We start from the raw sequence: 26,921 nt of genomic DNA on the forward strand, positions 1-26,921 counted from the left end.
TAAGTTAACTTATACATTTAAACATGCATGAACATCCATTACATGTAAAACGTAACAACATTATGACAAAAATAATCTGTTTTATTCCTTGGAAAATAAAATAAGAGTTTTACAGTATTCAATCACTCGAAACGTGATTTCTAGTATACAAACTCTAACAGTTTTTGGTGTAAATGAATTGACTAATATTATGATTTGGTAAATACTCGTACTTAAAAATTTGATGACTTTATTGTGGTGTAGACATTTTTGGTCACATAATCTGAATGTTCATTGTTGCATTGTTGTTAGATTACCGATAATTGTAATATGTTTGTATGCCTAAGATGGAAGGTGGTATGGAATACATTAAGTTTTGCACTGCAATACGTGTAACATTGCAATGCAATATTCAGTTACAGTGAATACAAATCTCAACACAACAGTATGAAATCTCAAACAATTTGTATGGTGGTGTGCAAGTCGATAAGTAAATCAAGGAAGATTGTATACCACAAAGCTATAATAATCAATATTGTGAGAAAGAATCTGCAATCCTTTGAATAAACTACATTAGGAAGAAGTAAAATAAAGTAATGTAAACTGCAAAAACTACTTTGTGACACTACAATATTTGCAGAATAAAACTACAATCTGTTAAGATCGAATAAAATGTTCAAGGACTTTGACACGAACTCGGTGTTCAATTATTTTCAAGTAACGACCACTTTTTTAGATTTGGTTCCACGCTATGTACATCAAAATATAAACTGCAACCGGATAAAATGAAAAACATAACATTAGGCAGATCATATATAAACTGCAATTAAATGCAATTAATCATATGGTGGCCTGCAATATGTACCACATATTGCAGCAATCTGGTAAAAACATAAGAACTGAATAAAAAACGAATTAGGACGAATGGAAAATACGTAGTAAATTGCTACAAATCGGAGAATATTAAATTCATAAGTTCAATTACAGATCAAAATTCATGGAGTTCAATTACATATCTCGACTTGCATAATGAAAATCACGAAATCCATGGATTTCAATTAACAATACACTCCAAAACAATGCACCCAATTACATACGAAATTCGTGATGTAAATTTGTCCCCCACAGATGGTGACCCAATTCTCCACATTGTTTACACCGATGTAATGATTCGCTGTTCAACTTTATGGCTTTCTCTCTCATGGACACAAAATGGCTTGCAGAATCCCTTGCTGAACTTTTGGTTGAATATCGTCGAGGCACGCTGGATCACACATGATAAAACAGAATTTGAATTAATTCAAATACAATTCAATGCAAATAACAATTAAGTGATCTGCAATATTTAATACATAAACCTGCAATATTTACTACATAAACCTGCATCATAGTATATATACAGAAGATCATATTCAGAAAATTGTGTAAAATCATAGTATCACAGATCAGAATACATCATAAATTCGATGAAAACTCAATCTCTAAACACTATCAGAGTCAACATAACTAAGTTTTAAAATCAACGTAATAGATTGAAGCAAATAGTGTGGTCTGCAATTGTTTCATTAAACTACATCAAGAATAAAAATTATTAAAATAATATGTAAACTGCAATATCGTCATGGTAATACAGCAATATTCAATGAATAACACTGCAAAAAAAATTGTGAACTAAAACTGAAACCAGCAGCGAAAGTAACAATAAAATTTTTGAAATCATCAGCAAAAAAGGAAGAAGCAAGAAGAAATTCACAGAAATCAAAAGGGGAAATACAAAGTAAACTGCTACAAATCGGAGCGTTCAATTACTTAGTAAATTCACAGAGTTCAATTACAGATCACGACTTGCAGAATAGAATTCACGAAATCATGGATTTCAATTAGCATTACGCTCCAAAACTATGCAAAAAAATACAGGTAAAATTGAGAATGGAGTCGTCGGCCATATCAGATGAACGAGATTATGTAAATCAAAAATTGAGTGAAATTGGAATGGATGCAGCAGATTCGTATGGAATGGATTAAGCAGCTTCGTATGGAATGGGTTGAGTGAAATTGGAGATGAGAGATTGAGCAAATTCGTATGGAATGGATTAAGCAGCTTCGTATGGAATGGGTTGAGTGAAATTGGAGATGAGATGCGCAATTGAATCGCGTAAAATTTCACCAGAATTGGATGAAATCTGGAATCCGATTGGGTGAATCTAGAATGAGAAATAATATGATTGTTGTTGTCGTGTAATTGATTTGGGAATGAGAGTTACAAATTTACCCCTGGGCAATTTTTCATGATTAAAATTAAATAAAATATGCTGCCACATGGCAGCTTAATGATCGCTCGCTTTCCAGATCTAAAGGCTGAGAATGATGGTATGGTGTCATTATAATAAGTGTTGTCATCTTAACACATCCCTATATATATATATAGGGATGTATTCAAATACTTTTCATATCTTTTGTCCTTTTTCCTTCTTAATCCTAGCCCCACGATTTTGTCATCTGACGATTAGATTAATGCCACGTGTCATTTAATAATGCACATTTTCATTCTAATAATGCACAGCGGCTAATAATGCAACATTATAGACTAATAATGCATTGATCACAACCATCCAATTCAAGGATCCAAGGGCTGAGATTAAGAAGGAAATAGGACACTTAGGGTGCTATATATATATATATATATAGCATTAGGGTCAGTGACCCTTTAGTGTTAAGTTCAAATGTATTTCCAGCCTTAGGATTAACTTGATGGACGGATTAGATGTAAAGTATATATCATACCCGAGCTACATTATTTAAGAGTACTGGTTACATTATGGGGGTATAATTGGTACATCTTATTCAGAATTCAGTTTTAAAACGTAAGGAGCGAAATATACGCTGTCTCTCTCGATTTCTCTCTTCCATTTACCCCAAATCGACGAAAACCTAGTTTCTCACTTTTGCTCTCTATATTCAATCCTAGTTTGTGGCGATTCCTTACCCACTGAAGACGAAGACCTCAAACGAAGCTTATATCAACAGTTGGCGACCAGAATTGTGGCGTAAACGTGAATTTGTTCAAAACTACGCCGAGTGTCGTAGGCTAGAAACTTTAAGTTGAAGGCTCCATTTTCGATCAGTTAAGGTAATTTAGATATGGAATTCTCTCAATCATCTCCGATATACATTAGTTACTCAAATATCCGATTAGAATTGTCCAATTTAATGTTTACATTAACGTGACGATTCCTGGAATTTTCGTGAAAAGAATCAATTTTTATGGTAATGATACGTTTGTTGCCGGTAAGCATACTTCATTTCTCTTGTTCGTATTTCATTACTGTGCAGGGTTATGTACATTATTGATCTTCATTATTTGTAGTTGTTTATTAGTAGTTGTTGTTACATTATTCAAGATTGTTGTATACATTATTGCTTATTCAGCATACATTAGTCGTCATGTTTGTACTATATTATTGTGAATTGTTGTGTACATTATTTAGTCTATAATTTACATTATTTACCTCAGTTTGATACATTAAAACAGATTCATTATGTAGTAATGTATGCTCTCTACGACAATAATGTAAACGTCATAAGTCTTCATGTTGGTGTGCAGATACATTATTCATTTTCAGCATGTCTTTATTTTAACACATATATAACGTACATTGTTGAGTATGCGATAATATTATTAACTTTTGAACAGGGTCGAAGAGGACAAGAGTAATTTATGATGATGAGTTTGATGATTACTTTGAGGAGATGGATGTAGAGGATGTAGAGGACGGAGGTCGTCGAAATAGGGATGATGTACTCTATTTTAGAAGAACATGAACAGTGTAGCATGATTTTGTACTCTGTTTAGTATTGCAAATGTAATGTATATATTATTTTCTGTGTTGACATTATTTGTAGAAGATGTTACATTATTTAACAGATTAAGTTACATTATAACGTATTCATCATGTATTACAGTGTGTTATCTAAAATAATGTAAACCTACATTATCAATAATGTAAGTCGTTCCAGCTTTGATGTTTGGATTGCTAAATTAAAAAAAGTAAGTAGTATATCTCAAAAAATAAAATTTTCTACGCTTTCAATGATAAATGCAATAACAATATTATTGTAGAAAGATGTGGTTTAGATTAAGATAATTAATTAAGGAAATCAAATCATGATAGCCTTGAATTTAGGAAACATAAATAACGTAAATTATGGAAGAAAACTAACTAAATTTCTCATACCAAATCTACCCTTTTCTGAATTAAAATAATAATATTATTAATAAAAGAAGCATGTTTCTTGGCCGTTAGATTGATAAAATAAAGGGATGAGATCAATATGGATATTTGATATAAATTGGGTTATGGATTTGAGCACTCCCATATATATATATATATATATATATATATATATATATATATATATATATATATATATATATATATTGCCAAAGGTAAAATGGCTGAGGGGTCCAAAGGCCCCAGGCTCCCGCGTGGCTCCGCCACTGAATGTAAGTATAAGTTAATTTCTAATTGGGACATTTTACTGTAAATACACAAATTTCAATATTTATGCACACCCTGAACTTTTATTATTAGATCTAAATTGGAACTTTGAGTTTTCTGAATATTTCTCTATTCCACTTTCAAAAAAATGGATAATGACGATTATCATCAATTGTTCGATGAGGTGTTTGATGCGGTGGTTGAAGAAGTGGAGCGAGAAGCTGAGGACCTAGGTTGTCTCAATAATAAAACTCTGTTTGTGCTGATTGCTTGAGATTTCATCAATGTGAGGGTGATGCCTAATTTCATTCAAACTTATTACAATAAAAGATTAGTGTCTACCCCCGAGAAGTGCAACCCGAGAACCTTTACAGTTACAGAGCACGAAAGAGGGAATCGTTGAGATTACAACGTGAGCGAAGAAGAGCTAGAAAAGAAATGAGAAGGTATTGTGGCTCAACCTCAACTGGTTCTTGCCTTTGTTGCTGAAGCTGCTGAAGATGCAGTAGTTTGTTAGCCAGCTTAGAGGTTTGTTGCTTGTATTCAAAAATCATGAGTTTGGCCCAATTAGATATCCCTTTATTCCCTTTGAGCTTATTTAAAGTTAAATTTTACAAACTATTTACACATAATTCTTTATTCTACATTGATTATACCTATTAATCTTTTGGTATTTTTACTATAAGTCTCACTAGCATCACCTACAAAATGATGCTAGAGTAGACACAATCCCTCTAGTGATCTTGTTCAAGATGTCGGATTCCCTCCTTGTTCGCCTTGCCGCGATTGATGAGCACCAGTGCACCACCTCTCAGGAAGGAATACAAGGAGGTTGATTGTCCACTAGGCTAAGTGATGGCGACAGAAAACTACCAGAACAACTACCATCCACCAAAAGTTGGTTGGTATGAAAAATGCCATTAACAACTCAATGACCATAATCCAATTTAAGATAAACAACATTTACAACTGTAAAATTATAAATACTTATTCACAAACCTATTACCAATAACCGTGCTTATGGATTGATATTCACAAACCTTATTTCGGAGATTGAGTGTGAATTCTTGATGTTTGTTGAAATGGTTTTGGTTGTCTCCATCTTTAACTCCTCCAGACGATGCATTGACCGAACCTCTTCAGGGAGGGTGTCCAGATATGGACAATTGTGGATTTCTAATTTGTGAACATAATCCAGTGCACCTTTTTCAATTTGTAGATTCCTCAGATGCCGTAACTCTTCCATGCACAAGACTTGAAGTATGGGAAAATCGCCTTTAAAGATCCCCATTCGTTGACCTGTGAAGGCATTCCGTAATATGAGGTTCCTTAATTGAGATAGCTTCCCTAGAAGTGGCATGGGATCTTCATCAAGACAACTATTAGCCAACGTCAAGGAAGCCATCTGGCAAGGGAAACTATTCGGCAACCTATCAAGGCGTCCATCCAATTTGAGTGTTTTGACATATTTTAGAGTACCAAGCTCAACCAAACAAGACATGCTCTTAAAACGGTATCCTCTTAAGATTAGGTGCTCAAGAAATTTAAAGTTGGACAACAACACAAAGAGCTTGCTTACATGTGTGTTTCCATCCAAATCTTGTACACCTAATTTCGCAAGATAAGTCAACATTTTAAAGCCTGAGAGCTCATATAACAGATTATCAACTGAGACCGAGGTTAGCGTCTCCAGCCGTTGTAGCACATCTATCTTAAAAGGCTTCTTGCAAATGACATCAGACATGTAGAGGTGGACAAGGCTACCCATTTCCCATATAATATCTGGTACATGCACCATAAAGTTTTGAGCTATGTCAAGAACCTCAAGATTCTTCAAGCACCCCACTGATTTTGGGAGCTCCTTTATGTAATTATTTCTCAATCCCAAGTAACTTAATTTCGTCAATATGCCGATCGTTTCAGGTACAATCTTCAACCCAAAATCTTCAAAGTCAAGTATCTTAAGTTTTTCAAAGCCTTTCCAATAGGTTGGACTAGCATTGAAATAACCACCTCCATGAAAGAAGAGAGAAACAAGATAGTAATTGTTTTGATTCATTGAGTAGCTGAAATTGTCTCTGCTACAAATGATCACACGATGGCGTGGATTTCCATTGAGTCGATTACTTCCAAGGATCTCAAAGCCAATTCCCTTCTCTGCTTTTTTAATGGATAGTCTGTGTAGCACTGGATTCATGCGATACCGTGTGCTCTTGTCGTTGATTTCATCAATAACAGATTCATCAATTAAACCCTCAATGTATGAATGACTACGCGCCATTTCTCCTGCTGCATACCAAATCTGTGTCAACTTATTTGCCCTCAAAGTTGTATTTTCCTTATACAAGGCCATATACATGAAACATAGCAGCAATCTGGTGTCCAATTTTTTATAATACGGTTCCAATAACTCCAATGTTGAACCAAAATCAACACACTCAAGAAGTTGTTCCCATTCACTTCCAGTAGAGGCTTTCTTTTGAGCTAGCTGATTTGCCACTTCTTTAATAGCTAATGGCAGACCGCCACACTTTCTCAACATTAGTTTTCCTTGGTACTCTAACTCTTTTGGGAATTTCTGCTCATTCCTCAATTTATTCCCACTGTTTATTGTTTTATAAAACAATTGCCAGCTCATAATAGAATCCAAAGGTTCCATCTTATAAACATCGTGGAGTTTGTTTTTTAGAAATCCATGCATCATGTGACTTGTGACCACCAATTTACTTCCATCGGATACTTACATGAGAACAAACATAAAAGAAAAAATAAATCAGAAGGGATATATTAATTGTTACATGATGCAAGCACATAAAATTATAAAGAAATAAATATCCGTTGAACACTATTAGTGCTTGTAATTTATTATAAATTTGACAAAATTCATACTAGTGAGGAGTGTTTGTTTGGCAATTTGCTTAATTTCGAATAGCACAATATTCACTATTATGTTGAAATCTATGTTGCTATACTAGATTAATAACGTACTAATAACAGTATAAGACACATCACCATAATAAGCATTAACATACATACCTTCTTTTTTAAGAGCTTTCCAGATAGGTCTGAAGTATATTTGTTTGGGCAAGTCGTCGAGAACTATTAAATATGGCTGTCCTCTCATGTGCCGGTGAAGCATAGATAGGAGGCTTTGGTTGTCCATTTCCTCCAGTGTATGAAGATTGTCACCATCCACATCTACTACGGCATGTTGTAGTAGTTTGATAATTAAATCTTTAAGAGTTGTGACATTAGAAACACATACCCAAGCACGATACTCGAATCGCTCAATGACGTCTGCATGGTTGTATATCTCTCTAGCAAGAGTCGTCTTTCCAATGCCAGCCATGCCTTTGATAAGAACCAATGGACGATATTCTTTGGTATAAACAATTATTGTGCGGAGCACCATTTCTATGTGTTTGTCCAAGCCTAGCACCGCATGATCTTCGGAGTTGGATTCTGTCTCCGCCCCATCAACCCCCAGTTTACTCATTCGCATTTTGATCTCTCCAATCCATCTTGCAATGAAATACAATTCAGAAGTTTTTCCCTTCTTGTGAAGGTCGAGAGCATCGTGAGCCATGTGGACTAGATCAGATACCAAAAAGCTGAGTCTTCGTCCCTCTCCAAATTTCTTATTCCTCACTAAATCCACAATATGTCTCAATTCACTAATTATCCATTTGATAGGTCCAGAAATATGTATTATATTATCCCTATTTACTGGACAATTTTCCAGCTTTTCTATCATCGATAGAATGACTGCCTCCGCCATGTTTCCACTTGCTTACTAGGAGAAATAGACAAGCTGCACCCCTACCTAAAAATAACAATGACCTAAGTATAAATTCCATAAATTATTATATTACAGAAAAACTGATTTTGTATTGAAAATCATAATTTACGTGAATTTAAAAACGATTCAAATCTATGGAGATGAAACTACAGTCTTGAAATTTTCTTGTAGGCGTGTGTGATTTGATCTGATGACTGTGATATCTTTCAAACTCAAAGAAAAGTTGAACAAGACTATAAACTGCCATACATAATATGCTAATAATTGTGATTGACAAAGTTGGCGTTTATATCATGATACACATATTCTTTCAATATAGTTTTTGTATCTAGTAAAACCATATAACAATTTATATGGTTATAAATTTCCTAAAAAACCATGCATGTATCTAATCACTTTGCATCCTGCTCTTCACTATTCTTTCATTTAAAACACAATAATTTAGACAGCAAGACCAAATTAATTAAATTGATAAATGATCTCCTTCTAAACAAATAGGTCATCGGATGTGCATTGTGGAAGTTGTAATTTCTCAGAAAAAAGTTGTTATAATGAAAACTAAAAGTGGTATAAATCTCATGTATATAAAAAAAGTTAAAAGATGACCATAACTAAATTTTTTAAAAAATCTTTAATTTATGTATCATCCATAATTATATTGAAAAAAATATACTCCTTCCTTTACGTTCCATAGTAGTGGAGTCAGTTTGCTATTTTGGTACCTATCATAGTAGTGGAGTTATTTCCCTTATTTGATAAAAGTCAACACATTTTTTTAACTTACTTTATACTCTCACTTATTTTACTCTATATTACTTTTTCTCTCTTCACCTGTCAACCTTTTTAGTTTACTTCTTTATTCTTCATTTACTTAACTAATTTAACACAATTTTTTTAAATCGTATGACAAAAGAATTGCTTCCACTATTATGGAACGGAGGGAGTAATGCATTAACAAAATGGAAGCTTTATATGTAGGTTTCAGTGCTCCTGTAGAAATAACAAATGTACACTCGATTAAATTTGAAAGTAAAACTGTACAAATCATTCATCTTTATTCCACCAATAAATTGAAGATACTAAAATAAAAATACAATTTTATTAGATACTCCCTCCATCCTATGATAGTTGAATGTTTTTTCAATTTTGAACGTTTAACCATAATTGAGTCATTTCCATTTTAATACTATATAGTAGGAGTAATAATTAACTCATTTTTTTATTTCCTACTAATACTTTGTTCTCTCAAACTTTAATATAAGTCATTTTAACATAATAAATATCTTATTTCTTAATCTTTGTGCCGAAAAAAATGCATCAACTAATATTGAACAAAGGAAATAATTATTTTAACCTAGTGAGAGGGACAAAGAATCAGCCATAAGAAAATATATTTGTGAAAAATAATCAGTCAAAATAAACATTTATGACAAAAAATAACATTTAAATATGTCCACTCCAATAATCGATTATTAAATTAAAGTTAAAATTAAAATCTTGGAAGTAACCATATATTGCGAAATAAACATCAAGATCGTAATTTATTTGGGCATCAAAATGATTCGGGGCTTATTAAAATGTTATGCAAGAAAAAATACCTTTAGTTTTGGATCTTTTTGGTTGACTTTCCAGTTCAATCCTCCCTTAACACAAAGTTGGAAGGGATTCAAACTGCAAATTCATAAAGCTATATACACAGTCAAATTCAAAAAGAAGAAAATATGAAAAAATGACAGAAGATTATCTTAATCCTAGGATCAATGGATTTTGAAAATCAAGTTTCTGATAATAACTTGATAGGAATACGAATTAAATTTATTCAAAGGGAAAATAGTAGTAGTAGTAGTAGTAGTACCTTTTTTCGCAGTATTGCTGCTTTGCTTATCTCTGGTTCAATCCTCGGCGCCAAAAATGATGATGAAGTTGGCCTTGATTTAATGAGTTTGTTAGCCCTCTGTTTTTTCATAATATTTCTAAATCTGTTTGCTTTTCAAGATGGGCAGTATTCATAATAATTTTGTACTCCACTTACTAATATACAGTCATGATTCATTGTAAAGTTAAAGTTAAAGCTAAAGCTAAAGCTAAAGATAAAGTAGTATGTCCTTATCTGCAATTTGTCATTCCGTTATTGAATAGTAGAATTGGAGGATGTGATGTCGAAATTTGTTAGGTGTATTGTTTGATTGAATGATGAAGTGCAGAATCGTCCAATCTTATTACTTCTATTTGTGATTGTGAATGGAGGCTGAAATGTCCAAATTTAGATTGCTATATGCTGTTAATATTAGGGTGAAAGATAAACATTATTATTTATTAGTCATACATATTATATGCAGCGGAAACAAAAATACTAACAATAATTAAACCTAAGAGCTAAGATTTATTAGCCTCCCCCATTGCACCAAACTTGGACCAATCAAGTAGAGGATATTCAAATGCAACAAAAATGACACTAAGATTTATATAGAAAAGTCCAATATTGGAAAAAATCACGGACCAACTCCGAACAACTTCCACTGTAACAAAGATGATAGGATTCAATTTCTTCCTTACAACCAACACTAGCGAATATAACTATCACCAACAAGACATCGAGAATAGGGTGTCTTGGTAAACAAAAGAGATAAATAGATTTAAACAATCCTCAATAAATATCTCACAATCTGACCATCCAAAACTTAGATCAATGTGTATAGGAACTCACAAAATTTTAGCCCGATCGAAGAAGGTTTGACAATGACTTGATTGCGGACTATGCTGATAGATTTGTGTTTTACACTCAAGTATGTTTTTTCTTCCTCTCCTCCTTCATGGACGAATTTTGCACTTTGTGGTGTATCTCTCTTCTCTCTTGTGTCTTCTTTTGGTGCATCCTGTTTGTCGCTTGTATTCAACAGTCATAGAGATATCCCTTTTTTCCCTTTGAGCTTAATTCAAGTTAATTTAAAATTTGGGCTTTGATCAGTTTTCCTTGTATATCTAGAAAGAATGGAGGGTTGGTTAAATTTTTGGATGAAACTTGCATGATGATCAACATATGATATATTTTAGTTTGCATCACCATTCATTTAATCAAATCAATACCACAACATTTTAGTCTAAAATGTGATCCAAATAGAATAAAACAGCTATGCGATATAGTTTCATAACATAATATTTTTGTTAAGCCAGCCTTGACATTTGAAATGAAACTATAATCTTCACTATGCAAAATGGAGTAAATGGTAAGTAGGAGTATGAGTTATTTAACAACTCGACTGCGTGTATTTCTAATCAATTGGTACTATAATGTTACGGAAGTATGAAGAATCAAACTTTACCCTTGGGTGCTTAGTACACTGAATTAAACCATCAAGTACTTTTATAAGTAAAGATATTGGCACCTAGTATCATGGAAATTTCAAAAAGTTAGATTTATTCTACGAACTTTGAACTTGGCAAATAATATCACGAACTTTAAACTTATAAGTATGCGAAGTATAGAATATTTTATTTACCTCTTCCTATTAGTTTTGTAGTTAATCTAGTATGAGAGGGACCTATTAACCACCCACACAAAAGCAAGAACAATCTCAGTCAACAATCAATCTCTGGTCATTAAAATCTTGCCAAAGAAAACGAGGACATTATTACCAAATACAATCAATCACAAACATCGTACTTATACTCACTCAAATAACGTGAGCCTGTAATCAAAGAATTCACCATAATTAATGCTTTTCCAGTTTCCACCACCCAAATTTTGCTGCTAGCTTTGCTTAAGGAAGAAATGATACAAACAACCAAAATGAGATAACATTGCAACAAACTGCACACAGACATACTGCCAACTCGCAAAAAAAAAACCTTCCGACTAGTTCACCTTACCTCTGAGAACTACCATAGAGGTTACGGTATACAGGCTTTGTTCGATGGACAAGAATCAAGCTCAAGATGACAGCAACCACACAAAGCTTCGACAGGGTCAAGGATGTCAAGAGATGTAGCCACCACCAATACGGCCTAGAAAGTTAAAGATGCTGATCATAGAGACAAAAACATGGGTGTTGTCATAACCTAGAGAATCGCTCATTTGGCCCAAGTTATCAATCACAGTCAATCCGGAACCAGAACCTAACATAAGAGAGAAAAAGATAAGCCAAAGATCAGCCTTTGAAATCTTACTGCTCCTTCTGCAGTGGCTTGCACTATTCTCGACTGGAGACGAACCATTCTCTTTTGACTCTCCGAAGCAGGAAGAAGATCTGCTTCTTATGGCTTTTCATCTTCCAGTTAACAAACACTCTTCTTCCATTATACATAGCATCAATAAAACTATTTTTACAGAGAAAAACCATAGCATTTCATGGATGTGAATTAATACCCTGGACTTACAGTCATCAACACAACACCTTCAGATCAATATTCACTCCACCTTACTATCACAAGTTCTTAAGCAGTACATCTTGAAAACAACTGATTGATTTCATATTTTCATTAATCCACAAAGCAACAGGTTATTTGTACGGGATGAGGAAGCAAGATCTTGAACTCAAAAACAGAGGCACAAATCGTTCCATATTAGCTCAGATGGCATCATTCAAGTTCAACACCTTCCTATCCAAAAAAGCCCAAGAACCAAAATATATGCAATTGGAGATTGAACCTTATTAGTAATATATGCAATTGGAAATGTCAATTTTTCTTAGTATATATGCAGTTGAAGGGTGAGAGATTGAACCTTTTCAATGCTACATACAATTGGAAATGTCAAACCTTATTTATGGTTTTTATATGTGTTTGGAGGAGGAAATGTGAAATTTAAAATTGTACTGATTGCTTGAGAATTCAAACCTTATTTATGGATTTTAATATTAAAACTCTGTTTGTGCTGATTGCTTGAGATTTCTAGTGTTTAATGGACTTAGCTTATGCTGACATAAACCCTTATCACAACCTCGCAGCTACACTTGGTTATCTTAGAAAAGCACAATGTGAATGTGTGCGTTCCATCTTTGTTGAATCACCCTGTTCTTGTAGCTCATACTACTTTCCCCACATTTTGTGCAGTTTCATCCCGGCAACAACGTTGGGCTCGGTAGGGATCACACTATTTTTGCCTTGATCAATGGACTAGTGAAGTTTGAGAAGTTTGGGCCAGAGAAAAAAAAAGGTAAGCCATTCATCTTCACAAACTTGCAACTTCCTTCAATTCCATCAATGTGGGGGGCAATGCCTAATTCCACTCAAACTTAATGCAATAAACAGATTAGTGTCTACCCCCGAGAAGTGCAACCCGAGAACCCCAACAGTTACAGAGCACGAAAGAGGGAATCGTTCAGATTACAACGTGAGCGAAGAAGAGCTAGAAAAGAAATTAGAGAAGGCATTGTGGCTCAACCTCAACTGGTTCTTGCCTCTGCTACTGAAGCAGCTGAAGCTGCAGCAGTTTGTAAGCCAGCTTAAGGGGTTGTTGCTTGTATTCAACAATCATGAGTTTATGCCCTTTGAGCTTATTTCAAGTTAATTTTAATAAAATATTTACACATGATTCTTTATTCTACATAGATATTTCCTATTAATCTTCTGTATACTAATTAATTAGCATTACTGCATAAACTCCTATCAGATGCAGCAGTTTGTTAGCCAGACTGGACTTCCCGACTGCGCCTACAGATGAAAAATGGTGTCTTGAATACTATTAAAGTAGGTCATGACATGAAAAGTGGAAGCAACTATATTAACCAACAATGACTTTACCATCCACCCCACTGGCTCACTAGACCTACAAGAGCAGACACAATCCCTCTAGTGAACTTATTCAAGATGCCGGATTTCCTCCTTGATCGCCTCACCACAATTGATGAGCAGCACCGACGCCACGAGGACACTACCAAAACAACTACCATCCACTAAAAGTTGGTGGTATGAATAATTGCCCTTAACAACACAATGATCATAATGCAATTTAAGATGATAATGCAATTTAAGATAAACACCATTTGTAACTGTAAAATTCTATATATTTACACATGTTATATGAGAGACAAGAAGAATAGAGCCTATTATCAATAGCTGTGCCTATGGATTGATATTCACAAACCTTATTTTGGAGATTGAGTGTGAACTCCTGATGTTTTTTGAAATAGTTTTGGTTGTCACCATCTTTAAGTCATCCAGATCACGCATTGCTCGAACCTCTTTGGGGATGGTGTCTAGATATGGACAATCACGGATTTCTAATTTCTCCAGATCACGTAGTGCACCTTTTTTAATTTGTAGATGCCTCAGGTTCCATAACTCTTCAATGCACAAAACTTGAATATATGGAAAATCATTTTTAGAGATCCCCATTTGTTGACCTGTGTATGCATTCCGCAATTTGAGGTACTCTAAATTATGTAGCTTCCCAAGTAGTGGCATGGGATCTTCATCAAGACAGCTATTAGCCAACGTCAGGGACATTAGCTTGGAAGGGAAACTATTTGGCAATCTATCAAGACGTCCATCCAATTTGATTGTACTGACACGTTGTAGAGTACCAAGATCATCCAAACAAGGCATGCTTCTAAAACGGTATCCTCTTAAGATTAAGTGGTCAAGATATTTCAAGTTGGACAATGACACAAAGAGCTTGCTTACATGGGTATTTCCATCCAATTCTTGTACACCCAATTTCTTTAGGAAAACCAACACTCTCAAGCCCGAGAGCTCATATATCAGATTATCAACCGAGACCGAGGTTAAGGTCCTCAGATGTGGTAGCACATCTATCTTGAGAGGCTTCCAGCAAATGACATCAGCCATATAGAGATGAAGAAGGCTACCCATTTCCCATATAATATCTGGTACTTCTACCATAAAGTTTTGAGCTATGTCAAGAACTTCAAGCTTTTCCAAGCACCCAAGCGATTTTGGGAGCTCTTTTATGTAATTATTTCTCAATCCCAAGTATCTTAATTTCGTCAATGTGCCAATCGTTTCAGGTAAAATCTTCAATCCAAAATCTTCCAAGTCAAGTATCTTAAGTTTTTCAAAGCCTTTCCAATAAGATGGACTAGCATTGAAATAACCACCTCCATGGAAGAAGAGAGAAACAAGATATTTATCTTGATTCGTTGAGTAGCTGAAATTGTCTCTGCTACAAATGATAACACGGTGACACAGATTTCCAAGGAGTCGATCATTTCCATTGTTTCTAAGGATCTCAAAACCTATCTCCTCCTCTGCTTTTTTAATGGATAATCTGTGTAGCACGGGATTCATGAGATATCGTGTGCTCTTGCCGTTGACATCAATAACAGATTCAGCCAGCAAACCATGTACTATATACGATTTACTAGCATCCAGTCCTCCTGCTACATCCCAAATCTGTGACAACTTATTTTCCCTCAAAGTTGTATTTTCCTTAAAACCATTTCAATGTGTTTGTCCAAGCCTACCACCACATGATCTTCATCAACATTTTCTGTCTCCGCCCCATCAGCTCCCAGTTTAAGCATCCGCATTTTGATCTCTCCAATCCAACTTATGATAAAACTCATCATATAAACTTTGCCCTTTTTGTAGAGGTAGAGGGCATCGTGGGCCATGTGGTCCAGATCGGATACTACAAAGTTGAGTCTTCTTCCGTCTCCAAATTTCTTATCTCTAACTATATCCACAATCTCTCTCATCTCTTTAATTACCCTTTCCATTTTTCCAATTATATGTTGGCCGACCTCATCTGTTCTTTCCTCTTGATATTTGTTAAGCTTTTGCATCAACGATAAAATGACTGCTTCTGCCATATGTCTGCTTGCTTAATTGGCAAACTGCACTCGTAGCTAAAAAAATAACAATCACCCAAATATAAATTCGATATATTATTAGTAACAAAAACTGATTTTAAACTGAACATCATAATCACTTAGAATTTAAACACTATTCCAGTTAAAATTGAAATCTTGGATATAGCCATATAAACTGATTTCGAACTGAACATCATAATCACTTAGAAATGAAATGTTTACCATTTTTGGTTGTCCCAGTTTTCAAAAGTAGAAATAACTTCATCTCTCATTTTCATCTCTTTTACTTTACTCTCTCTTCATTAACTCACTACATAAAATTTCGTGCCGAAAACCAAATGTCGCATATTTATTGGGACGGAGGGAGTATTTCGTAAGAACCAGGTCGTCGATTCACCACATGTATTTATCAAGATCGTAATTTATGTACGCTTCGAAATGATTCGGGGCTGATTAAAATGTTATGAACGGCAAAAGGCAGAAGGAAAAAATACCTTTAATTTTGTGAATTTTCTTCTTTATCTTTGGATCGTTTTGGTTGACTTTACGGTTCAATCCTCCCTTATCTATGAAGCCTACACAAAGTTGGAAGGGAAATCAAACTTCAAATTCATAAAGCTGTATATACCACACTTACAGTCAAATTCGTAAAAAATTGACAGAAGATTAACTTAATCTTAGAAACATGAATTAAATTTGTTTAACAGAAAAATAGTAATACCTTTTTCCGCAGTATTGTTGCTTATCTTGGGTCGTCTAATGATTAATTCAATCCTCGGTAGGGTACTCAGTATAAGATGAAGTTGGCCTTCATTTAGTGAGTTTGTTCCTCTTTCAGATCTGTGCGATCCTTTCTATAGCCCTTTGTTTTTTCACAATATTCGAAATCCGTTGGCTTTTCAAGATGGGCATTATTGAAAATAATTTTTAACTAATATATTCAAGATGGGCATTATTAAAAATAATTTTTAACTAATATATTATGATTTCATTGTAAAGTTAAAGTTATAATGTTTACACCACAGTAATAAGTTTTACTATGTCCTTATCTGCAATCTGAGTAATAAGTTTTTTGATTTTTTGACCCTTAACTCTTTGGATTTTGGACTAATCGTGCTAAAAAAAAATTCAACAATGCTTTGTTCCAGTTTTTTATGTTTAATTAAAACTTACAATTCGTTTCCAACTACTTCCCATAATAAAATAATTGAATTACTTAACCTTCTTTATTGTGTAAACAATATTATTATTATTATTATTATTATTATTATAATAATGATAACTCAATTATTGTACTTTCTACCTCCCATGTTACTCAAATATTTTTCTTTTTGGATCATAAATTAAGAATTGAGCAATTAGTGTAATTAAATTAAGAATGAACTACATAAATGGTACCTGATCTTTCACTTCCGCACATAAATGATACTTAATCTTTATTTTATATCGTTTTTGGTACCTATTAATCACATTTTTAGTACCTGATAAGATATTCATCCCAAAATACCCTCAAAATAAATACATTTTCCTATTTGTGCCATGAAGAATATTTTGAGCATAAACAAAACTAGTACCAAAAGTGATATTATAATATCTTCTTTCATTCTCACTCACTCTTTATTCTATTATTATTAATTAGTTTAATATCATTATTTTAATATTATAAATTAAAAATTAATTTATTTTTTAATATCATTTAAATATACTTAAATATAATTATAGTTATAATTATATTTAATTATTATAATAATATTATTATTATAATACTAAAAACTAGTATTAATTAATAAATAATTATAGTATAATTATTTAAATTATGAATCATATAGTATTAACAATAACAATTATTATTATTATTTATATTAAATTAATAACTAATCCAATAGTCTTAATAAAAATTTAAAATTGTGAATTGTATTTGTAATGATATAATGAGTTGAATATTTGCAGTTAGGTGTTTCAACCGTAAATATGTATAAAATAATTTAATAAAAATATTCAATTGATTAAATTATTTTAAATAATTAATTTAACTTGGTGTTTTGTTCTTAATTTATATTATGAATATAATTAGATGTATGTATAATACACTAAAAGGAATTAAGAGAAAAGAGAAAAGAGGAGACATAAACTAAGGAGAAAGAAAGAAGAAAGGAAGATAAAATACTAAAAAGAAAGAAGAAAATAAAAAGAAAGAAGAAAGAAGAAGAAACTAAAGAAGAAAAAAAGAAATAAGAGAAAAAATTAATCACATATTTGGTAATTTAATTGAAATTTCCAAAAATATCCTCCATGACAAAAAAAATCACATATTTGGTGCCTAGCGTTATTTTTGTCATGAGGTACAAAAAACGATATAAAATAAAGATCAGGTACCATTTATGTGCAAAAGTGAAAGATTAGGTACCATTTATGTAATTCACTCTTAAATTAATAATTTAAGTATAATAAGGCAACACTTAATTAACTCTAATATTTTAATTAGATACGATAATTCTTAATCAAAATATAAATGGTGCAAATAGTTAAGAACAAACCGAAAAAGAAAAGAGAGTATAAAATAATAATAAAGTACTATGTATTTATTAAAAATAATATTTTAAATATAATCTCATTATCTTTAGAAAAGAATAATTTTAAAACTAATGTTTTCTAAAAAATATAATCATAAATTTGCAGAGAACAAAAGTGTATAGCATACAATTGAACTCTTTTATCTTCATTAAGATTTCTAAAATAAATATTACTCCATCCGGCCCTTAAATTTTGTCAAAAATAAGCGAGGAGTTTCTTTTGGGCACATGATTTAAGGAATTGATATTTAAAGAGTTAAAATAGAGAGAGTAAGTATGAGAGAGGGAAAAGTAGAGGAGTGAAGAAAGAATATTATTAATTGGAAAGTACAACCCGATGGGCTGACCTGTAACTTGTTCGGGTCAGCCCGCCTAACCCACCGACCCATTCAGGTTTACCTATATAGCCATTTTATATCCGGGTCACAAAAATATAGCCTTAACCCTATAATTTATCGGGTTATTCGGGCTGATCCCACGGATTTCGGGTTGAATTGACATCCCTAGTGTATTGTATGATTGAATTATGCAGTGTAAAATCGTCGAATCTTTTTAATGCTATTTGTGATTGTGAGTGGAGGAATGAAATGTCGAACTTTAGAGCACTCACAGTAGGGGCACCGTCCCGCCACCGTGCGGATGGCGCCCCCGACGGCGAAGAGAGGCGTGAGACGGCGGTCGGCTGGTGCCGCAGGGAAGGGCAATGCCAAGGGGGGACAGCGGTCGATCGGCACCTATTGTGCGTCGTCCGTCGGCCGTCAGCTATTTTTCATTTAAAAAAAATTTATTTCAACCCTATATATACAACTCATTGGAATTCATTTTTAAATATTTGATAAACACCAAGAATTAAATCGGATGGTTATTACCAAATACAATCACAAACATCATACATATATGATATACTCACTCAAATAATTTGAGCCTGTAATCAAAGAATACACCACAATGCTTTTCCACCAACCAAATTTTGCTGCTAGCTTTGATTGATGAAGAAATGATAGAATTACAAACCACCAAAATATGATAACATTGCAACAAACTGTAGACAGGCATAACTCGCAAAAAAAAAAAAAAAAAACTTTCCGATTAGCTCAGTAATATTCCTCACCTTACCTCCGTCCATAGAGGTTACGGTATACTGGCTTTGTTCGATGGACAAGAATCAAGCTCAAGATGACAGCAACCACACAAAGCCCTGACAGGGTCAAGGAAGTCACGAAGAAGCAAATGGTACCTTTGCATTTCAGCGATTCTTCGGCTCTCAAGAAATTTGGAAACGAGAATGATAAACCACGATGTATGTAATTTTGTCCATGAGCTTGTTTCTCCGCTTCTCTGTCGTATATGGAACTTGCAAGAACACCTGACATTATCAAAGAACCTGCAGGATTCGCCATGGTAAGGAAATTATATAGAGCCGCAAACTTCTTCAGACCAAACAATTCGGATGCTGCAGCAGGTACGATGGCCCAGTGTGCTCCGTAGCCAAGGCCAACAAGGAGAGTTCCAACGTACATCGAGCCTGGCCATCCCATAGCGAAGAGAAAATGCCCAACCGCCAGAAAGACTTGAGCAACGGCCATGGCTACAGGCCTTGGATATGCATAGTCGCTTTTGGAAGCAAAGGAAAACAATTTAGTGAGAAGGAATTCATGATAGATATGATAAAGATACACTATCAAGCGTTGATTGATGGGTGTCGATGAGACTGTTACCTGACAACTCTCTCAGAGAAGTAGCCACCACCAATACGGCCTAGAAAGTTAAAGATGCTGATCATAGAGACAAAAACATGGGTGTTGTCGTAACCTAGAGACTCGCTCATTTGGCCCAAGTTATCTATCACAGTCAATCCAGAACCAGAACCTAACATAAGAGAGAAAAAGATAAGCCAAAGATCAGCCTTTATCAATGCCTCCATCATAGTGAAATCTTCCCCCCGGTGTGGCCTTCGTTTCTTGATTCGTACTGCTCCTTCTGCAGCGGCCTGCGCTATTCTCGACTGGAGCCGAGCCATTCTCTTTCGCCTCTCCGAAGCAGGAAGAAGATCTGCTTCTTTTGGCTTTTCATCTTCCAGTTCACTTTCACTGAATAAGATATCTTGAGAACTATCCTGGGATTTGCTCGACTCTTGCTTATCTGGGCTGAGAAGTGCCTCTTCTGCTGGTGATTTTGGGTCCCGAAAAAAGTTCAAGAAGATAGGGATGACAATAGGGAACAACAGAAGGACAAATAGAATCAGAGTAAAGATTGTAACGACAGTCTCGCTCACGTAGACTAGATCTTGCACGAGCATGACCCCCATCAAATAAGCGGCCAAAATGAGGCATACACCGTAAATGATTGAGAAACTGAACCCGTCAGATGATCTTACTTGCCTGTGGCCTCCTACAGGCCTGATGATGAACATTAGCGAAATGGCCACAATCCCTGGACCAACTGCAACCATAAATATCAGAGAAGCTTGGTCAGGAGAATGCAACAATGCATATATCTGAGTCAAGATTGCTCCACTCAGCCCGGCAAACCCCTTGAGTATCCCCACAACTGGACCCCGGCTCTTTGGGAAGTTTTGCACACAAGAGACGAGTGCTGCTGTATTGAAATAGGTCTCACCATTTGTTCCCACAAAGATAAGAATGCACATCTGCACATGAAAGGATATAATCGGTCAAAACAAGAAGAGAACCGTGTCCTTAGTAAATAGCTGCAAATATCAAATTTCCAGGACTTTCTAAATTCCAATTGAGCAGGACCACCAGCAAATAGACTGATCGGCTATGCCTTTAGACTATTAGTCACGAGAATGTTAGAGTAACCATTTACATCACCATTAACAAATGATTAAAACAGGAATAGAAGGTCAATATGATCCTCATCATCCAGAATCACAAAAGCTTTTCTTCCATTACACATAGCATCAGTCAAACTCTTTTAACAGAGCAAAACCATTGCATTTCATGGATATTATTCATCCCCAGGACTAACAGTCATAAAACACAACACCTTCAGATCAATATTTACTTCATCTTACAATCACAAGTTCTTAAGCAGTACATCTAGAAAACAACTGATTCCAAATAAGGCAAGATTGATTTCACTAACACACAAGTTATTTGTACGGATGAGGAACAAACATCAATCCGAAAGCAGCTAAGGAAAGAGGAAGCTAGATCTTGAACTGAAAAACAGAGGCACAAACCAATTCAAAACACACACACACACAAACACGATCTCGATCAAAATTATCAAAAGAATAAAAGTCAATGGATCAAAAAGCAAGAATCTTGACAAGAAAAGGTATACTCACAGCCCACAATGGCAAGACAGGAGTTCTCCCCGTAACAACCAGCCAAACCCAACCATATCCAATCAGATTCTGAATCGCCCCGATCAGCAAAACACCCCACAAAGGCAGAAAATCCGACAAAATCCCAGGCAAAAACCCAACGCTGTCACCTAAATCCTTGGCCACCCCCAAACTCGCAACCTGCCTCTGATTATAGCTCAAAGAGCTCTTGATCACCGGCGATATGCTCCCAAACACATACCCGATCCCCCCGCACGATTGCACCCACATTGCAGCCACAAAAACCAGCCATCGATTGTTGAAGAACGATGTGAACTTCTCCCCGAAACGGCCCATCGTCTTGATTTCCCCTCTCCCCAATCAACTTCGCTTTGAGCTCTTATCGATATTTCTCTCTCTCCGACAATTTCACAAACAGTTGGCAGCTGACAACATAAAGGTGGTTAATAACACTTTCCGTATTCCACCTTTATGACGATGGCCTGGGTTGAAGGGGTCGAGCAACAGTCGTGGATGTAATTGTAGTTTAGATTGAAACTGACACAAGATTTTATTTTATTGCAACCTAACTAAATTATTTTGGTTTGTGTGATTTATTCATACAGAGAGTTGCAGCATGTGATAGAGAAGCTGAAAAATACAAAATTGCTCGCTCCACCGCCGAATTAATAATGCGGGAAAATCATCTGACGATCTTCACAGAATTGTTTACCGCTAACACCGCATGCTAAAAATATTGATGCGTGTAAAAGTATATCTTTTGAAAATATATTGATGACTCCTATTCTAATGCTTGTAGCACTCTACTTTAAAATTAAGATTAAATCTCCACTCCTAAATTTTAAAATGAATGGATGAGATTAAATCTTACGAATCTCAATAAATAGTAGACAAAATATCAACAAAGGGGTAATATCGTCATTATGTTATCATATGATAATTTTCGTGAATGTTTTTTTATATCAACATAGTGTATTACAAATATAACAATATGACATAAGAATATCAACATTAGTACAAGAAAATATCAACACATATTTATTGAGATTTTTACATGGTTTTATGGAGATTTTTTGATGTATTTGTTGATAAAAATCTGGTAATCAACATTTACGAAAACTAAAATAAAAAATATCAAATTTCATCATCCGAACGTCGTCGGAACATATGCAATTGAGATCTCGTTGGAATCCTTATAAAATTATCTTTAATTTGATATTTTTTTGCGAAAAATAATTTAAATCGAGAGAGTTACGTAAATTTAAAGTTTTAAGATGATTTTAATGAGAATGAATTGATATTAATACCCTCTAATTTTATTTATTAATTTTATTAATTAAAAATATAATTCATGTGGCATTATTTCAACCACTAGATCTTCTAATCTAATGGCTAAGATTTAGTCTTAGTAATGAAAATATTTTTTTACCAAATAAAAATGTGATATAGAATGAATTAAAAAGTAAAGTGGGTAATCTATCTATTTCGGACAAAGTGAAGTAAATGTAGCATGATAGTTAATCATGAAATTGATCACTCCATAAATATGCAATCTAAAGATAATTTAAGACGGACAAAAGAATTGTTCAAAATATCTTTACCTTTACTAATTTTGAGTATTATCCTATACTCTACGTTTAAATTTTAATATCTTTAGTCATACTTATGTTCCATCTAGAAGTAAATTAATCGTGCAGCATTTGAATTGTTGATAACAGTTACTACCTTCGTCCTAATAAAGATGACACATTTCTTTTTCACACTTCTTTTTAAAAAATAACAATAGATAGTTAAAGTAAAGAGAAATTAAAGTAAGAGATATAATAATATACTAGAAGAGATTTTCCTCTATATTATTCCATTTCTTACTTTACCTTCTTTCCATTTTAACTACTCCCTCCGTGGCTCCATCCTATAAAAATAGATCATTTGGTATGTCACGGGTTTTAATGCATAATTGGTAAAGTAAGAGAAATAGAGAAAAAGTAGTTGAAATTGTGTAATGAATAGTAGAGCCCATATATAATGAAGTAGAAGAGAAGGAAAAAAATATTATTACTAATGAATATGGACTATTTGTGTGGGACAGACGAAAAATGAAATATTAGTCTATTTCTATGGAACGAAGAGAGTATTTATTAGTATCATTTTCCTAAGAGAGTATTTATTAGTATCGTTTTCCTAAAACACTTATTGTATAAAAAAAAAAGAGATCATCTGGAGTACTATATTTTCTACGCATTTGGCGTGCCATCGTAAAATTACAAAAACAATCAAAGAATTAAACGATCAATATACAGTACTATTATTATAAAAGGTCTAATATATAATGTCAACGTGCTAGTCCAGAAAACGTGCAATGAACTTGCAAACCGACCATGAAATAAATCTCAAATCTCATCCAAAGATTATATGTCGACAATAAATACAATTTTTGGACTATTATCTGGTAAGACTAAACATTATATATACCTCAAAAACCGACTAAAAACTTTATTTTCCCTTTTTATTAAAAAAAAATGGACACCCTCCTTCAATCTATAAGACAATTTTTAAGGAGACTAAATAATATTTTCCAATATATATCGACCATAGACTGATTATTTATTGATAATTTAATCAATACGAGAAAATTGAGAATGGTCGATTAGGCATTTGACATGGCTTCACATAAAATAAAAACACCTGCATTTTCATATCAAGCCAAGTCAGCTTACGGTGAACTGGTGTCTATGTGCAAAAAAAATTGTTCGGCAGCATACTTGATTGCCATAAACCAAATTAAAGTGGATAGTTTATCATATTTCTAAAACAATTGTGATAGTCTAAGATATTTTATTGTTTACAATAATTAAGCTTTCTACTGTATATATAACACATGTTTGCAATTAAAATTTGGCACCCTTTTTCTGTGAAATTTATATGGTAGAATTTTGTCGTGGGAGAGTAAAGATTCCTAATTTAAAATTGTATGGCTGGTTGATTATTTATTTAATACTATAATTTTCTAGGATTTTTATTCTCTTAACTTTTCTTAGATATTCCTTTTCTTGTTCCAAGTTACTTATTTATTTAATTATTTGATTTTATTTATTAAAATACAAATTATAATAATAACAATGACTATAATTATTATGGTACTAACATTTAAAAAGTTTTATGAATTGGGTATATTGCCTAACTTTGAAAATTCATCGGTGCATATACATTTTAAGAAAATGGCAAATTTTGTACTAGTAAAGAATAAGAAAAGAAATGACAAAAATTCGACCCCAAGTTTGTTTAGAAAAGTAAGACCTAAGAATTTGCTAAATGCGTATAGGAATATCTAAGATGAAACTAGTTAACTACTTTTGGTTACTATCAAGAATGACACAAATATTCAAATTTAGTAATATTTCCTCCGTCTCATAAAAATGGACCATTTGATATATAGGTACCGATTTTAATGCTGAATTGATAAAGCAAAAGAAAATAAGAAAAAAATAGTTAAAATTATATATAGTGGGACCCACAGCTAATAAAGTAAAAGAGAAGAAAAAAAAAGTTGTCATAAATGGATATAGACTATTTGTACGGGACGAACGAAAAAAAAAATGACATATTTCTATGGGATGGAGGGAGTAAAAGAGAGAGTGAAATTGTAATTAAAATATTGCTTGTAAAAAATATTTAGGTTCAATTTAGTAGAGGAAAATATTAACCAAAATAATAGTAGGACCTAATTTTTATTTACGATTCCAAAACAGAGCTATTGTTGTGGGTGAAATGAAAGAAGTAGTAATACGTGTTAGGATGAAATGCTTAGACTATCGTCCCAATTTTTATGAAATTGAACAATTGATTCAAATAAAATATACCAATTTGTGTGAAATTGAACATTTGATTAAAATTAAATTAATTAAATTAAAATTGTGAATAGAATGTTACCTTTTTTTATTTAAAATTAAAATATGTAATATTTAAATTATAAAAATATATATAAATAAAAATAAATAAATAAAATGAAAAGGTTTACATATTCCTTAGAGGGGTCCTATTCTAATGCTTATAGCATCCTAATCCAAAATCAAGACTAAATCTCCACCCTTGGATTTTAAAATGAGTGGATGAGATTAAAGCTCACAAAATCTCAATAAATAGTAGACAAAATATCAACAAATGGGTAATATCGTCATTATGTTATCATATGATAATTTTCGTTAGTGTTTTTTTATATCAACATTGTGTATTACAAATATCAACCATATGACATTAGAATATCAACACAAGGACAATAAAATATCAACACATTTTTATTGAGATTGGACATGTATAATATTGAGATTTTTTGTTGCATTTGTTGAAAATAGCTGCTTATCAACATGTACGAAAATTGAAATATAATTTATCAAATTTCATCATCCGAACATCGTCGGAACATATGCAATTGAAATCTCGTTGGAATCCTTATTAAATTATCTTTAATTTGATATATTTTTTGCGAAAAAATAATTTAAATTGAGAGAGTTACGTAAATTTAAAGATTTGAGATGATTTTGAGGAGTGAGAAAGTAGTTAGTTATAATTACTACATATAGGATTTGACATTAATACCCTTTTAATTTAATTAATAATTATTTAAATTTAAAATATATTACACTTGACATTATATTAACCACAAGATCTTCTAATCTAATGGTTGAAAATTGGTCTCAATTTGGGATTGGTAATTAGTTAGCAATTGATTAATCCCTTCCTTAAAGATTAATAAAGTGAAGAAATTATAAATTTATTATATTTTAGCATCGATTTAAGTATCTTAAACATAAAATAATGTTCCAATAGATCAACATAAGTTGACGTTTTTTAGCATACAATAAGATTATTAGTTTTTTTATGAGAGAAAACACATACTTAAGCATGCGGTTCCGGCAAGCTAATAAGGTCATTAGTTAAAAAGAGAAAGTGATTTTATTAAGAGAACCCTAATACAATATATATATT

At 33.2% G+C, this 26,921-nt stretch overlaps 3 protein-coding genes and 1 long non-coding RNA gene across 7 annotated transcripts; all 4 read right to left on the minus strand.

Moving 5' to 3' along the window:
* Positions 1–5,348: 5,348 nt before the first annotated feature.
* On the minus strand, positions 5,349–10,300 carry LOC125202167 (probable disease resistance protein At1g58602). Of its 4 annotated transcripts, none has more exons than XM_048100521.1 (4): positions 10,133–10,300; positions 9,876–9,948; positions 7,515–8,301; positions 5,349–7,217 (listed from the first exon to the last, which is right to left on the minus strand). In XM_048100521.1, exons 3-4 carry the CDS (start codon positions 8,254–8,256, stop codon positions 5,497–5,499), a joined length of 2,463 nt encoding a protein of 820 aa, XP_047956478.1. In that variant the 5' UTR covers positions 8,257–8,301; positions 9,876–9,948; positions 10,133–10,300; the 3' UTR covers positions 5,349–5,496. The 4 variants fall into 4 exon arrangements, with proteins under 4 accessions (XP_047956478.1, XP_047956480.1, XP_047956477.1 ...); XM_048100523.1 differs by having other exon boundaries at positions 7,515–8,318; XM_048100520.1 differs by having other exon boundaries at positions 9,876–9,964.
* Positions 10,301–11,871: 1,571 nt separating this feature from the next.
* LOC125202185 (disease resistance protein RPM1-like) lies at positions 11,872–15,676 on the minus strand. Its single transcript, XM_048100549.1, has 2 exons — positions 14,363–15,676; positions 11,872–12,393 (listed from the first exon to the last, which is right to left on the minus strand). Exons 1-2 carry the CDS (start codon positions 15,523–15,525, stop codon positions 12,366–12,368), a joined length of 1,191 nt encoding a protein of 396 aa, XP_047956506.1. The 5' UTR covers positions 15,526–15,676; the 3' UTR covers positions 11,872–12,365.
* A 2-nt stretch (positions 15,677–15,678) lies between these two features.
* LOC125202195 lies at positions 15,679–16,922 on the minus strand. Its single transcript, XR_007173055.1, has 3 exons — positions 16,771–16,922; positions 16,544–16,624; positions 15,679–16,085 (listed from the first exon to the last, which is right to left on the minus strand). It is a non-coding gene; the product is annotated as an uncharacterized LOC125202195 (long non-coding RNA).
* Positions 16,923–19,458: 2,536 nt separating this feature from the next.
* Positions 19,459–22,584, minus strand: LOC125201777 (protein NUCLEAR FUSION DEFECTIVE 4-like). Its single transcript, XM_048100026.1, has 3 exons — positions 21,936–22,584; positions 20,341–21,272; positions 19,459–20,236 (listed from the first exon to the last, which is right to left on the minus strand). Exons 1-3 carry the CDS (start codon positions 22,269–22,271, stop codon positions 19,735–19,737), a joined length of 1,770 nt encoding a protein of 589 aa, XP_047955983.1. The 5' UTR covers positions 22,272–22,584; the 3' UTR covers positions 19,459–19,734.
* Between the last annotated feature and the right edge of the window lie 4,337 nt (positions 22,585–26,921).

This window comes from Salvia hispanica, chromosome 1 (assembly GCF_023119035.1).
Source record: "Salvia hispanica cultivar TCC Black 2014 chromosome 1, UniMelb_Shisp_WGS_1.0, whole genome shotgun sequence".
In the NCBI taxonomy this organism is placed as follows: domain Eukaryota; kingdom Viridiplantae; phylum Streptophyta; class Magnoliopsida; order Lamiales; family Lamiaceae; genus Salvia; species Salvia hispanica.

Excerpts from the sequence above, each read along its gene's own strand:
- LOC125202185 (XM_048100549.1), bottom strand. The coding sequence starts at position 15,525 with ATGAATCCCGTGCTACACAGATTATCCATTAAAAAAGCAGAGGAGGAG. Across the intron at positions 12,394-14,362 it reads CACTCAATCTCCAAAATAAG|GTTCTGGTTCCGGATTGACT; the intron begins GTTTGTGAATAT and ends CTCTTATGTTAG.
- LOC125201777 (XM_048100026.1), bottom strand. The coding sequence starts at position 22,271 with ATGGGCCGTTTCGGGGAGAAGTTCACATCGTTCTTCAACAATCGATGG. Across the intron at positions 21,273-21,935 it reads CTGTCTTGCCATTGTGGGCT|ATGTGCATTCTTATCTTTGT; the intron begins GTGAGTATACCT and ends TTTCATGTGCAG. Across the intron at positions 20,237-20,340 it reads TTCTCTGAGAGAGTTGTCAG|CGACTATGCATATCCAAGGC; the intron begins GTAACAGTCTCA and ends TGCTTCCAAAAG.
- LOC125202167 (XM_048100521.1), bottom strand. The coding sequence starts at position 8,256 with ATGGCGGAGGCAGTCATTCTATCGATGATAGAAAAGCTGGAAAATTGT. Across the intron at positions 7,218-7,514 it reads GAAAGCTCTTAAAAAAGAAG|TATCCGATGGAAGTAAATTG; the intron begins GTATGTATGTTA and ends TTCTCATGTAAG.